The sequence below is a fragment of the Balaenoptera ricei genome, chromosome 7 (genome assembly GCF_028023285.1).
Source record: "Balaenoptera ricei isolate mBalRic1 chromosome 7, mBalRic1.hap2, whole genome shotgun sequence".
Taxonomy (NCBI): domain Eukaryota; kingdom Metazoa; phylum Chordata; class Mammalia; order Artiodactyla; family Balaenopteridae; genus Balaenoptera; species Balaenoptera ricei.
The window spans coordinates 87,345,101-87,360,008 of record NC_082645.1 but is presented as its reverse complement, the minus strand read 5'-3'; the positions used below and the strand labels follow the sequence as shown (position 1 = coordinate 87,360,008).

At 36.2% G+C, this 14,908-nt stretch overlaps 2 protein-coding genes across 6 annotated transcripts in view; one reads left to right on the top strand and one right to left on the bottom strand.

Annotated features, from left to right (window-relative positions):
- Positions 1-2,116, bottom strand: part of HYCC2 (hyccin PI4KA lipid kinase complex subunit 2) — a 71,415-nt gene extending 69,299 nt beyond the window's left edge. For 2 of the 3 annotated variants that reach the window (XM_059928464.1, XM_059928466.1), the window contains exons 1-2: positions 2,043-2,116; positions 1,208-1,241 (exon numbers count right to left, since the gene is read on the bottom strand). The gene's annotated coding sequence lies outside the window, so the exon portion shown is untranslated. The remainder of the gene's footprint in view (positions 1-1,207; positions 1,242-2,042) is intronic. The other variant, XM_059928465.1, reaches the window with a different exon arrangement.
- Positions 2,117-2,230: 114 nt separating this feature from the next.
- NDUFB3 (NADH:ubiquinone oxidoreductase subunit B3) lies at positions 2,231-12,341 on the top strand. 3 transcript variants are annotated; one of them, XM_059927351.1, is made up of 4 exons: positions 2,236-2,498; positions 7,579-7,662; positions 8,278-8,419; positions 12,045-12,341. In XM_059927351.1, the coding sequence occupies exons 3-4, from the start codon at positions 8,280-8,282 to the stop codon at positions 12,202-12,204; spliced, it is 300 nt and encodes a 99-aa protein (XP_059783334.1). In that variant the 5' UTR covers positions 2,236-2,498; positions 7,579-7,662; positions 8,278-8,279; the 3' UTR covers positions 12,205-12,341. The 3 variants fall into 3 exon arrangements, with proteins under 3 accessions (XP_059783336.1, XP_059783334.1, XP_059783335.1); XM_059927352.1 differs by lacking the exon at positions 2,236-2,498 and adding an exon at positions 3,742-3,838; XM_059927353.1 differs by lacking the exon at positions 7,579-7,662 and having other exon boundaries at positions 2,231-2,498.
- Positions 12,342-14,908: the final 2,567 nt, after the last annotated feature.

Genomic DNA, 14,908 nt, shown 5'->3' with positions numbered 1-14,908 from the left:
ATGTCAAGATAGCTTAAGAGTTGTATTAAAAAACAAGTTTTCAAGGTCCATTTTAGGGCAAACGATCATACTTCTTTACAGCCATTGTTTCAAATTCCTTATAAACAGTACTGAAATGTACCAGAAAACAGAATTTCTAATGATGTATAAATAATCAGCCAATTATTATTATATTCTAATTTGGACTAGCATTCCTTAAATCACTTGGTAATTTCCTACTGAATGTTCAATTTTATTGCATTCTACAAGGACACCTACTGGCCATTCAAAATCAGCCATTAGTTCTCTAAGACAACTCTAGTAGGCTGGTTACATAATAAGAAAAAACACATACATACACACACAGAGACACATATACCCTGCATGAAAGCACGAGGTTTGTTCACAGGTACTCACACTACAGAACTGCACCTAAAACACAGAAGCAGAACTGTTCTTTGGACTGAGAGTACTATTCTTGCCAAAAGATAAAACGACCAAGAATGAAACACCAATTATCAAAATTTTTATCTGAAACACTGATAAATATCTCAGTATGCTAAACATTTCAGAACAAACTCTAATGATCCAGCTCTCTTTACCAAATGACATGTGGGAAAAAAATTTTTTTCAATTTAGTTTCTGGGATACACTAATATAAATGATCAATAATAGAAAAAAAATCACATTTTAGAAAGTTTTTTTGACATGCAGTATTAAAATAAGCTCAGGAAAATGATACACTTGCTAATAAATACTATATGAGTCTTTATCTTCTAAGCTAAAGGCAACATTTCAATCAGCTCACATTTTAGAAGTTTATAACACTTCCTTTAAAACTGCTTTCCAGTGAGTTATGAAATCAAGTTTTTAATGTAGTCTGTCATTCCATAATACACACAGAATGGAATTCCTATTTTAATTCTGTATTTCATTGTACAAATAATGAATTATAAAAACTTAGAAAAAACATGATAATCTACAATTAATTATGTCTTTAAATACATTTTACCTCTACCGGAGAGGTTCAGAGAACATACTTTTTAAACCTAAGAAATAAATAATTCAAACTGGTTTCTCAGACTCATAGAGCAAATTACCTAAAAAGACGACTCTCCCCCCACCAAAATCAGACCACCACCTAATTTTCACAGTCTCTAACATCCACAATATTTAGGGGGTAAAATCTACCAACTAATTTTCTAGTCATTTTCCAACTTGCACTTACCTCCTACTATAGATTTTTGAGGGTCTCCACTTTCCTGAAGATTAAAAGAAAAAAAAAAAGATTTGTAGTCAGCCTTGACCCTCAAAACAAATACATTCACGAACTACAAAACGTGAACCTGGCCACGCTCATCTCAGACTAACACATCTCTCAACCCAAGTCCATATTTGGGATAAGCTCTTCGTGACTACTCTATCCTTCATGCTTCTTCGCCCACAGAGCCTGCCGGGGTATAAAACAGTCAAACCAACGAAAAAACTATCCTCACACATCAAGGGGTTGCAAGACCTCCTCTTCCAGGAGGGGCAACCTGGTTGTTTGGGTAAATAACGGCCAAGGATTACATAATATACAGCTACGAAGAGTGTCAAGGATCTGGCCGCCAATAAATATCTTTCTTCTCCGCTTCCTCCGTTCCCACCCTGAGAAACGGCCCTAAGAAGAAGCAAGCCCTAGGATTTCTCTCAGGTGCCTGCAATGCCGCGCGTCCTCTTCTCTCTCGGAGCTCCGTGCAAGGAATTCTTCCAGCCCTCACGACGCCGTCTTGCTCCGGCCTCTCTCCCGTCTCCGCCGGCGCCACCGCAGCCCCCCACGCCTGAGGCCCCTACGTCGCCCCGCAGGGCTCAGCCTCCACCCGCCTCGGCTGCCTTCTCCTCACGACCCTCCCAAGCTGCTAGTCTCCTAGAGGTTCCGAAACCACCAACACCCAACACTCCGGCTACCGCCTTCCCAGACCACCCTCGGCAGATCCCCTCTATAGTTCTTGTAGCCGGAGAAGAAGAAAATCCCTCCTATCTGGCACTCCGCGTCCCCCAGAGACAGCGCCGCCGCCTACCTGTCACCCCTCTGCCTCCGGCTTCTTACCGCCACCGCCTCCCGCAGCAGCCTGCCAACTGCAGCGAAACAACCGGCCCTCCCATTGGGTGATTCCACGCTCCAACAACAGCACCGCTGATTGGCAGCAGTATGCCCGCGGCCCTGCCCCTGTGCAGAGTCTAAAGATTCCGGTCTCCGAGCAAGGACCACGTCGCCTCTACCCCGCCCTCTGTCTTCCACAGTTTCTCTTACCTCGGTCAGACTCCGGATGCACAGATGTGCGGGGAAAATGTCCAGTTCCAGCCTCCTTCATGTCACCTCCACCTGGTCCAGGAATCTGTGACCCAGGACCAGAATGTTAAATTTCTCCTCTGCTTTCCTGCCGTAAGGTACTCGAGGTGACAACTTCCGTTTCCGGTTGCCTCCGGCTGGCGGGTTGAATCTTGAGTGTCCTGAGAGGTCAGATTGTTGTCAGGTAAATAGGGGAGCTGGTGGTAGATCTCTTGATCGGGAATGAGAATGAGACTCTACTCCGGGGATTGTCGAAAAGGAGAGACTAAATAGAGAAGGATGATGAGAATGAGTAGCTCAAGAGGGAAGGAGATCGAAGAACTAGCAGGAGAGAACTATGAAGTCCTGGGGTAGTGAGGGGTGGTTGTAGAAGGATGCTGTGAGGATCACTGTGGTTGTTAACTCCAGATGCTTTTTTTCCTTCTGTGTCACCCGCAGCACCCCCCGCCCCGTGTTTTTTGGTTTACCTTTGAGTCGAATGAAGGCACAACCGCACTCAAATCGAAAATTTGTAAAATAGGAATACTTGTAATGCCTGCCTCACGAGCATGTATAGTACAGTTTTAAATAAGATTTTTCTGGTATTAAAGTTTATGACACAATGTTAAAAGGGTACAAAATCACATCAATTTTTAGTGTGATTACTATTAAATTGCATATACGCGGATACAGGGACTGGAAGGGACACTAAAGGGGAAAACAGTTAATTTGTCTTTTATTTTGTAATGTTCTTATGGTACAATTTTTTAAATGAGGAGAAATTGGAATATATACTTCAAAGTCTTCGGTAAACTGTGAAATTACATATAGTGTAAGCGGCATTACCCTTTTATTTCCTTCTCAGGGAAAGTACGCCAACACTGTTCCTGTACTAGAGCCAGCTCTCGTTTGTGGAGGTTAATATCCACCAAACTTGAACTTGTAGGTTCACTCCAAACATAGGTAGATAGAAGGAGGTGAAAAAAAAATTCATGATTACATGTTCTTTCCTTGTTGAACTTATTTCCTTGCTGTTCTTGTTTGAAAAGCTCTGAAAGGGAAATAATCACCTCTTGTTGAGTCCTTGGCACGATTTAAGTCACTTTATCTAATTTTAGTTTTTATTGTGAAGTATACATAACAGAAGGCTGTATAAAACGTAAGTACATTTTTAAGAATTATAATTAAGCAAACACTTGATCACCACCCCTCAGGTTAGGAAATAAAGCATTGCCAAAAACTTAAATATGCATTCTCAACAGAGGTGATTGCCTTTTAAGGAGGTAAAAACTGGTTCTTGTTGGGTGGGGGTGAGAGGGCAAAAAAACCCTTAGATAATACAATAATTTGTGGCGCTCCAAAGAGCCATAGTACATAAACTGTGGTATTAAATTTTCATGTGGAGGGGTAGGGTGAGAACATGATTAGGGGGAAAAAAAGATCTTAAGAAGAGCTTTTGGGGTACAGTAATTACAATACGTTGAAAAACACTGCCTTAGAAGCTCCCTGAATGAGTTTGTGTGATTCCATCTCCTCCAGCAAGAGGTAACCAGCATCCTAACTTGTAATAATCATTTACTTGTTTCACTTAAATTTTTTTCCTAGAAAATGAATTGTTAGGTTTTTCCATTTATATAAATGGGATTCAAAGTGTGTATTTTTTTCTGACTCACCCTTGCTCATTCTTATGTTTGTGAAATTCATTCATACTTTTGCATGTTGTTTTTATCGTGTAATATTCCATAATTAATCCATTCCATAGTTGGACATTTGAGTTGTTTACAGTTTGGGGCTAGCATAAATAATATGGCTACAGAGATTCTTTTTTTTTCATCGTGTGTTTGGCATTTTTGTTGAATTTTTATTTTAACAGTTTTTCCACCTGATTCTCTTGCATTCTTTTTTTTTTTTTTTTTGGCTGCGTTGTGTCCTCGTTGCTGCACGCGGGCTTTCTCCAGTTGTGGCAAGCCGGGGCTACTCTTTGTTGCGGTGTGTGGGCTTCTCATCATGGTGGCTTCCCTTATTGTGGAGCGTGGGCTCTAGGTGCGTGGGCTTCAGTAGTTGCAGCACGCAGGCTCCAGTAGTTGTGGCTTGCGGACTCTAAAGTGCAGGCTCATTAGTTGTGGTGCACGGGCGTGGTTGCATGGCATGTGGGATCTTCCTGGACCAGGGCTCGAACCCGTGTCCCCTGCACTGGCAGGCAGATTCTTAACCACTGCGCCACCAGGGAAGTCCTTATCCATTTGCCTGTTGATTATAAAATATATCTGTTATACAGATGCAAGAGTTTCTCTAGAGCAGTGCTGTCTAGTGCAAATGTAATACAAACCGCATATGTTATTTAAAATTTTCTAGTAGCCATATTAAAAAGGTAAAAAGAAACATAAAATTAATTTTAATAATGTATTTTATCTAACCGAGTGTATATATTCAAAATATTATCATTTTAAGGTGTAATCAGTATTAAAAGTTAGTAATGAAATATTTTACATTTTCTTCATGCTGTCTTCAAAAGTGATGTGTTTTACAGAATACGCTGTTTTCATAAATGCAAACACTTGATCTGCATTTATATTTCATAAAATTTACAGTTGATAAAGCAGCTTTGCATGCCCAGTTTGTACCAAACACACTTAAAAATTTTCCAATAACTGGTTTGAAAATCCGTTTTGAAATTTAAATTAATTAAAATTAAATAAAAATTTTTAGTTCCCCAGTTGCATAGGCCACATTTAGGGAGCTAGTGGCTACTGTATTGGACAGTGCAGATCTAGAGTATATATACAGTACCTATGACTAGAATTGCTAGGCCGTAAGATATTCAAACGTTTAACTTTTCTAGGTCATACCAAGCAGTTTTTTACAGTGGTTTTGTTAAATCACATTCTTACCACCTGGGTGTGACAGTGGAAGGCACATCATCACAATGTGTTTTCCCCAATTTTCACAATCTTGCAAGGTAGGTTTTAACCTCATGTTATATGAAGAAACTGAAGTTGAGCAAGATTTAAATGATTTGCACAGGATTTTATAGCTATTAATGGTGCATTCAGGGTTTGATGCCAGATCTGTACAGAACCAAAGTGCACTTCAGTAGGATTCCAAACTCTTCCTTCAAGTGATCAGGATATCATTGTTTGATTTATGGCTATTCTGAAGTAGAAATAATTTTTAAGAGAAAATGAAGCTTCCCTAAAAATAGTGTTGTTCAACTTTTTGTTCTTCTTGAAAAGTCATTAAAATATTTAGTAAATGCCTATGAAGGGACTCTTACTGAAATATTTTAATTAGATAGAAGAGAAAATACATTGAATTTATTAACGGAAATTTGTTTAGGAGAAATGAGTATAGGTATACTTTCATGGTTTTTTTTTTTTTTCAAAGATATATCTTCCAAATTACTTAATATTTTGAGCATAGTAGTATTGTAACTTTGAAATAGCCTTCATACCATGGTAATATTTCAATTTTCATTTTCAAAATCAAGCTATTTAGTCAAAAATTTTTGACCTTTGTTTTGTATTCTCTTCCAAGTACATTGATACTCAAGTACGTTTAATGTTCTAGAATTGACATTTGCCAAAATAAGGGTTTTCTTGTAATCTAAAGATTTTTGGAATGAAACATTATTTAAAAAATATTTTTTGGAAAACATAGTTAGAAGAAGCCAACACTTTATCATTATAATTAAATGCTTCTAGAAGTCTTTCTTTTGTGATAAGGTATTGAATCTCAAAAGTCAGACTGAAATCTGAAACCATAATTTGTTTCCTTTATATTATTGAATCCACCAAATAATAATGAAATAATGGATTAAATGTTTCATTCAAAGTTGTGAATGTTGTAGTTTTAACTTGTGTTTGGTAGGTATTCATTTTTATTCTCTTCTAAATGTGAAAATCATCAACATAGTGTTTTTTGATATCTTAACATGTCTATAAATAAAAATATTAAGTGTTGGCTAATTTGTCAAAATTACTATGTACAGTTTTGTCCCCCATATTCTGGGAACTATTGTTTAATGAAATGAGCACTTCACATAATGTGTCTTTAGTATACACTATCTAATAATTACCTCTGTCTTCTAAAATTCAGTGTAAGAATCCTGCCTTATTATTGGACTTGTTTATAGTTATAAATGCAGACAAAATGGTAATAATCATTTGGTTTGGTTTTATTTCTGGAAAGCAGTGATTATAGAATTGCTACTGCTAACCTTATACAAATTACAGTATAGCATTGTTAATTCATACCCTGTTAATTCGAAATTCATAACAATATAACTGGGGACTGAGCTCAAGTTTATTTTTGTATTATCTATAAAAGTAACACTAGAAAACTGAAATATTTATATACCCATTGGGGACATATTTTATTAAAGCAAATTTATCGATTAAAAAGGGGTCCTAAGGACTCTGTTAACGGAAGAGAATGTTAGAAAAAAAAGAATACTTATACTTAATATATGTATTATCTGAATCAGTTTGCTGTACACATGAAACTAACACAACATTGTAGCTCAACTATATTTCAATAAAAATTAAAAAAAAAAAGTCTCTGTTGATCTACATCAAGAGTTAGCAAACTAGGGACTTCCCTGGTGACGCAGTGGTTAAGAATCCGCCTGCTAATGCAGGGAACGTGGGTTCGAGCCCTGGTCCAGGAAGATCCCACATGCTGCGGAGCAGTTAAGCCTGTGAGCCACAACTACTGAGCCTGCGCTCTAGAGCCCGCGAGCCACAGCTACTGAAGCCCATGCACCTAGAGCCTGTGCTCTGCAAAAAGAGAAGCCACTGCAGTGAGAAGCCCACGCACTGTGACGAAGAGTAGCCCTCCCTCCCCGCAACTAGAGAAAGCCCGTGCACAACAATGAAGACCCAATGCAGCCAAAAATAAATAAATAAATACATTTATTTATTAAAAAAAAAAAAGAGTTAGCAAGCTACAGCCTGCTGGCCAAATTCAACCCATTGCCTGTTTTTATGTGGCCAATGAGTTAAGAAGGGTTTTTACAGATGAACATTTGCAATCAATTTGATACTAAGGAACACTAAACTTTGAGACCCAGTTAAGCAAAATGTTATCCCCCCAAAAAGGAATTGCATTTTTTCATCAGAAGACTTGTATTATAAAAAATTATACTCAGTTGTTATATTTTGAATTTTATCAATAAATATTTATGGAAATTTGTTTTCTCTCCTGTTATATAAAGTACCTACATAATAACCTTGATTTTACCTCTTGGCCAACAAAGCCTAAAATATTTACTATGTGGCTTTTTACAGAAAAAGTTCATGTGATCCATATGTATTAACCACAGTAATACTGCATTTTTAAAGAATCATCTGAAGAAAGCACGTAACAAAACAGTATGTACAACATTTTTGTTATAGATATTCATGCATTACGAAAGACTGAAAAGTAGGAAACAGTATTGCTTAAAAGTTAGGAGCAAGGGCTCTGAAATGAAACTGCAATGTTCAAAACCCAATTGTACCATTAACTATTTTTGTTACCTTCAGAAAGTTGCTTACTTTCTTGGAGCCTCATTGTCTTCATCTATAAAATGGGGATAATAATAGTAATTTAAGTTCAAAGAGTTGTTTTAGGAATAATGTGGAGTCAAGACAGTTAAAGCACTTTATCATAGTGCACCTGGCACATAGGGCATGATAAATATTTGCTATTATTATAATGAAGAAAGAAACCAAACAGCAAATGGTTATCTCTTAGTGATGGGATTACCGATTATTTTTCTTTTTTATATTTTGCATATGTATATTTCCAAACTGTGAACATGTACTAGTTATGTAAAGAGACACTGTTTTATAAAATTTCTTGGCTTAGAATTTTCAAGTATTTATATTGCCTTTCTTTTTAAAACATTAGCTTTAAATGTTTTACCTTAAAACATAAATAGTAAACTTGGGTATTTGATATCTACAATATATGTATTTCTCCCTTAAATTAATCTTTTCCTGTAGACATGGCCCATGGACATGGACATGAACATGGTCATAGTAAAATGGAACTTCCAGATTATAAACAATGGACTATAGAAGGGACACCATTAGAAACTGTCCAGGAGAAGCTGGCTGCACGAGGGCTAAGGGATCCATGGGGCCGGTAAGAATAATTAAATAATTTAAATAGAACTTATCCTAGAGAAGCAGTATCTATGTTCCTTTTCAATGTATTCTCTTTTTTAAAAAATCATTGAAAGTGGCCTTTTACATTTAAGTTTTAAAATCAGCTTTATTAAAATACCACTTATATACAGTAAAATTCATCCCACTTTAAGTGTATCATTCCATGAATTTTGACAGATATGTGCAGTTACGTGTGCAGTTACGTGACTACCACCACAATCATGGTGCAGAATATTTCTAGAATACCAAAAAGTTCCCTGATGATCCTTTGCACTCAGTGCTATCCTACGCCTCGTTCCTGGCAACCCTTGATCTGCTTTTTCAATTAGAATCATACAGTCTGTAGTCTTTTGTTCTGGCCACTTTCACTTATCATAGTGCTTTTGAGACTTATGTTCATTGTTAACTTATATCCATAGTTCCTTCCTTTTTTATTGCTGAGTACTACTCCATTGTATGCATATACCTCATTTTGTTTACTGTTCACCAGTTGATGGCCATCTGGCTTGTTTCCAGTTTTTGGCTATTATGAGCAAAGTTGCTTTAAACATTCAAGTACAAGTCTGTGTGAACATATGCTTGCATTTCTCTTGGGTAAATATCTAACAGTGGGATTTCTGAATCATTTGAAAAGTGTATTTTTTTAAATAAAAAACTGCCAAACTGTTATACAAAGTGGCTGTACCATTTTACATTCCCACCAACAATGCATGAGAATTTCAGTTGCTCAATGTCCTCATCAGTACTTGGTATTATCAGCCTTTTAATTTTAGCCATTCTAGTGAATGTAATAGTAATACCTCTTTGGGTTTTAATTTGCATTTCCATGAAGAATGAAGATCACGAGAATCTTTTCATATGCTTATTTGTCATTTGTATATTTTCTTTGGTGCAATGTTTATTCAGATCTTTTGCCCATTCTATTTATTAGAGTGTTTGTCTTTTATTGAATTATAAGAGTTGTCTATATATTTTTAATATAAGTCCTTTATCAGATAAAAGTTTTGCAGATGTTTTTCATTTTCTTTTTTTAAATAAATTTATTTGTTTGTTTGTTTGTTTATTTTTGGCTGCGTTGGGTCTTTGTTGCTGCGCGCAGTCTTTCTCTAATTGCGGCGAGCAGGGGCTACTCTTCATTGCGGTGCACAGGCTTCTCATTTCGGTGGCTTCTCTTGTTGCACAGCACAGGCTCTAGGCGCGCAGGCTTCAGTAGTTGTGGCACACAGGCTCAACAGTTGTGGCTTGCAGGCTCTAGAGCACAGGCTCAGTAGTTGTGGTGCACAGGCTTACTTGCTCTGCGGCATGTGGGATCTTCCTGGACCAGGGATTGAACCCATGTCCCCTGCATTGGCAGGCAGATTCTTAACCGCTGTGTCACCACGGAAGTCCCTCTTTTCATTTTCTTAATGATGTCTTTCAAAGAGTTTTAAATTTTGCTGAAGTCCCAATTTAGCATTTTTTTCTTTTATGGTTTGTGCTTTTTGCATCCTAAGATTTTCTCCTAATCTTCTTCTGGAAGCTTTTATAGTGTTCTTTCTTACATTGAGGTATATGATCCATTTGAGTTAATTTTTATGTCATATGAGGTAAGGATGAAGGTTAATGTTTTTGCATATGGACCTCCAGTTGTTCTAGCACCATATATTAAAAGACTGTCTTTCCCCATTAATTGACTTTGATACCATTGTCAAAAGTCAGTTGACAATATCTGTACAGTCTATTTCTGGATTCTTTTCTGTTACCCTGATCAGTATATCTATTTTATGTCAATACCACACTGTCTTCAAATCAGGTAGTATAAAATAAGATGTCCAACTTTTAAAAAAAATTGTTTTAGCTATTCCAAGTTCTTGTATTTATATTTAAATTTTAGAATGAGCTTTTCAGTTTCTATAAAAAGCCTGCTTGGAATTTAATTGGGATCACCTTGAATCTTTAGCTCAATTGAGGATAACTGCTGTCTTAACAATATTGTCTTCCAGTCCATGGACAGTTTAGATCCTCTTTAATTTTCTCAGCAGTGTTCATACAGTCTTGTACATATTTTGTTCAGTTTATCCTGACTTATTCCATATTTTTTATGCTATTGTAAACAGTATTTTTAAACTTCAATTTCCAATTGTTCATTGCTAATATATAAAAATATAATTGCTTTTTATATATTGAATTTGTATCTTGTTACCTTGCTAAATTCACTTTTTAGTTCTAGCAGATGTTTCTTACAGATTCCTTAGAATTTACTTCATAGTAGATCATTTCGTCTACAAAGACGTTATTTTTTTTTTGATCTATAACCTTTTAATTTCTTTTTCTTGCATTATTGCATGGGCTAACACTACTAGTATAATGTTGAATAAAAGTGGTGTATTTGAACATCCTAGCTTTATTACTAATGGGGAAAGCATTCAGTCTTTCATCATTAAGTGTAATGTTAGTTGTGGGATGTTCAGAGATGCCTTTCATCAAGTTGAGGAATTTCTCTTCTATTCCTGGGTTACTATGAGTTACTATTATTATTGTTATTGTTACTAATAGGTGTTGAATTTTGTTAAATGCTTTCTCTACATCTATTAAGATGCTCACCTCTTTTTTTATTCTGTTAATATGGTGAGTTAATTTTATTGATTTTCAGATGTTATACCAATCTTGCATTCTTTTGAGGTAAACTCTACTTCATCGTGATATGTTATCCTTTTAAATATTGCTGGACTCAATTTTCTAAAATTTTGTTAAGAATATTTACATCTATGTTCATGAGGAATATTAATCTGTAGTTTTCTTCTAATGTCTTTGTCTGGTTTTGGTGTCTTAAATTAGATTTGATTAGCTTTCATAAGTCAGATTTTTAGAGTTAAGTGGGTTTTGTTCTTTAAAACATGATTTTTTCCACTCATTTATCCTTACCTGCGAGAGAAGACTTTTTTTCACTAGAGCGCTCCGATTTGTTTCCTTCTCTGTTCAGGATACTCAAAAGAATGATTGCCAGAGCACGAAATTAGTCTACTAAAGTTCCGGCTTCTATGACAGGGAAAATCAATGATCCTCTTGAATAGTAATAGTATTATCAAGTGTTACATACTCTTTGTGCCAAAATACATCATACATTACTCTGTTTAATCTTTATAATAATGCTATAAGGTAAATAGTAATCATTATTGAGTAGAAGAAATAGACCCCAACAGGTTAAGTAACTTGCCGAGCCTAAGTTGTGTATCTAGTATGGCAGAGCAAAGATTAATACCCTGGTCTCTTAACTTCCTCTTTCCATGAAGCTGTAATGACTAGTATGAGCAAAGCTACACAACTGACCTGTGATGGATAGGCCAAGGTGAGCCTTGCATTTGAGAATTCTGTAAAATCCTGAGTACTATGACTGTGAAATATGAAATCATCAAGTATTTTTTCTTGTATTTCATGTACGAAATGTGGGCATATAGATCTAATTATCTTATGCCAAAGAAAGATTCCTATTGTGATCCACTTAGATTATCTTATATAAGGTTGCATTTAAGTCTGTTAGAAAGATGAAATCAAATATATTTTACTCAATGAATGTATGTAAGTCATATGTGAATATAATTTTCCCCTTTTTTTTCCTCTAGCAATGAAGCTTGGAGATACATGGGTGGCTTTGCAAATAATGTTTCCTTTGTTGGTGCATTATTAAAAGGATTCAAATGGGGATTTGCTGCATTTGTGGTAGCTGTAGGGGCTGAATATTATTACCTGGAGTCCCAGAAAAAAGATAAGAAGCACCACTGAAGATAATACCTGGAATTATCTTTTAATGTCTTCTTAACTCTCTTATAAAAAGAAGATTTCTTCACTGTAGCCTACTCATCTGTGTGTTTGTTCCTTAAAGAATATTAGTAAGATTTAATAAAGTAAGAGAACATGTACCAGTCTGCTTTGTCATTCTTTAAAAAAAAAAAGTGTCTCCAGCCATATCAGATTTGGTTTGGAATACTTGGGGAGTTGAGGACTGGAAGCAGTACATTCTGCAAATAGCAGGCAGCCAGCATATATTTGAACAAATGGATATGTTCTAATAGTTTTGTTTTTGTTTTAATTTTTAAAATTGTGATAAAATTTGCCATCTTGTTTTTAAGTGAACAGTCAGTGACATTAAATATATTAATAATGTTGTGCTACCATCACCACCATCCGTCTCCATAACTCTTTTCATCTTTTAAAACTGAAAGTCTATGCCCATTAATTAATAACCCCTCATTCTGCCTTCCCCTTAGCCTCTGGCAACCATCATTCTACTTTCTGTCTCTGTGATTTTTGACTACTCTAAGTACCTCATATAAGTAGAATCATTCAGAATCTGTCTTTTCGTGACTGGCTTATTTCATTTCGCATAATGTCCTCAAGGTTCATCTGTGTTGCATGGGTCAGAATTTCCTTTTTAAGGCTGAATAATATTCCATTTTATGTACATACCACATTTTGCTTATCCATTCATTCATTGATGGACACTTGGGTTGCTTCCACATTTTAGCTGTTGTGAATAATACTGCTATGAACATAGGTGTACTGTAACAGATTTTTTTTTTTTTTGGCTGCACCTTGTGGCATGTGGGATCTTAGTTTCCTGATCAGGGATTGAACCCGTGCCCCCTGCCATGGAAGCACGGAGTCTTAACAACTGGACCACCAAAGAAGTCCCCAGATTTTTATTTTTAATTTTTAAAATATTTTTAACAATATTTATTTATGTATGTATTTATTTGGCTGCGTCAGGTCTTAGTTGCAGCACGTAGGATCTTCATTGCAGCATGCGGAATCTTTCCTTGCGGTGCGTGGGCTTCTCTCTAGTTGTGGTGTTTGGACTCCAGAGTGTGCGGGCTCAGTAGTTGCGGCACACGGGCTCTCTAGTTGTGGTGCACAGGCTCTAGAGCGCACAGGCTCAGTAGTTGCGGCACACGGACTTAGTTGCCCCGCGGCATGTGGGATCTTTAGTTCCCTGACCAGGGATTGAACCTGCATCCCCTGCATTGGAAGGCTGGACCACCAAGGAAGTCCCCAGAATTTTTTTTTTTAATAAATTTATTTATTTTTGGCTGCATTGGGTCTTCGTTGCTGTGCGTGGGCTTTCTCTAGTTGCAGAGAGTGGGGGCTACTCTTCGTTGCAGTGCACGGGCTTCTCACTGCGGTGGCTTCTCTTGTTGTGGAGCACAGGCTCTAGGCACGTGGGCTTCAGTAGTTGTGGCACGCAGGCTTCAGTAGTTGTGGCTCGTGGGCTCTAGAGCGCAGGCTCAGTAGAGCATTCTTTTCAAATGAACATGGAACATTTACCACAACAGACTATATTCTGGGCCATAAAACTATATTTAAGAGGATTGAAACAACACAAAGTATATTCTTAGACCATGAAGAAATTAGACTAAAAATAACATCTGAAAAATCTACAAATATTTGGAAATTGGACAGCACACTTGTAAATAGCCCCTGCTCAAAAAAGTCTAGGTATATTAGAAAATATCTTTAACTGAATAAAATGAAAACACAAATAGCAAAATTTGTGGCATGCAGCTAATAAGATTGATCTCTAGCTAGACTGATGAGAAGAAAGACACAAGTTAGGAATACTAGTAATGAAAGAAGAGACATCACTACAGATCCCTTAGAGACATTAAAACAACAATGAAACAATAATATTTATTGGCAACGTTATGCAAATAAACTTTGATGAAATTGACTACATCCTTATGAGACAAACTACCAAAGCTCACTAAAGAAGTAAATAACCTGAATAGCCATATATATATTAAAGAAATTGAATCTCTGGTTAATTGTAAATTCATTTGCTGGGTTAGGTAGCGAAAAGATGGAAAGTGCAGTGCTTGATACATTAATAGTAGAGAATAACAGTAGTTTTGTTCTCAAATCTTAGAATTGATTTTTCTTATCCATCATAATATTTGCTGGAAGCAAGAAGTAAAGTTTTCTTTATATTTTAGTTTGAAAATTATTGCCTGAATACCTTAGGAGTTGCAAAGCATACAAACGACTGTCATCTTAGCTGTTGCCATTATTTGAACCAGAGCCAATTAAATGTGATACTCGTTCTTAAAATGACCAAAGTACATTTGAGAATAATGCTAATTATGTGTCTGCTAGCCTCATGAATAAGCACTGTAGATGATTATTAAAAGGGTTATTAGCCCTTTTCTGTATGTTGGCCAAGTTCATAGTAAAGTAACAAAACCTAAGATGGCATAGCTAGTAAGTTCTAGAGTTAGATTTGAATCCAGGTCGGACTCCACAGCCCATAGTTACCACTAAATTATGTTACCTATCATTTGTATCTGATAACTACTATAAGATGCCATAAAATTATCGTTTTGGATCTTTTCTCAGCGCTACTTTCTAATTACGCTTGAAGTAAACAGTAGGAATTTTTAACAATCTAAAATGTGGCATGTAATATTTTATGAAAAAATAATGAATACAGTCATTT

Excerpts from the sequence above, each read along its gene's own strand:
- NDUFB3 (XM_059927353.1), top strand. The coding sequence starts at position 8,280 with ATGGCCCATGGACATGGACATGAACATGGTCATAGTAAAATGGAACTT. Across the intron at positions 8,420-12,044 it reads CTAAGGGATCCATGGGGCCG|CAATGAAGCTTGGAGATACA; the intron begins GTAAGAATAATT and ends TTTTTCCTCTAG.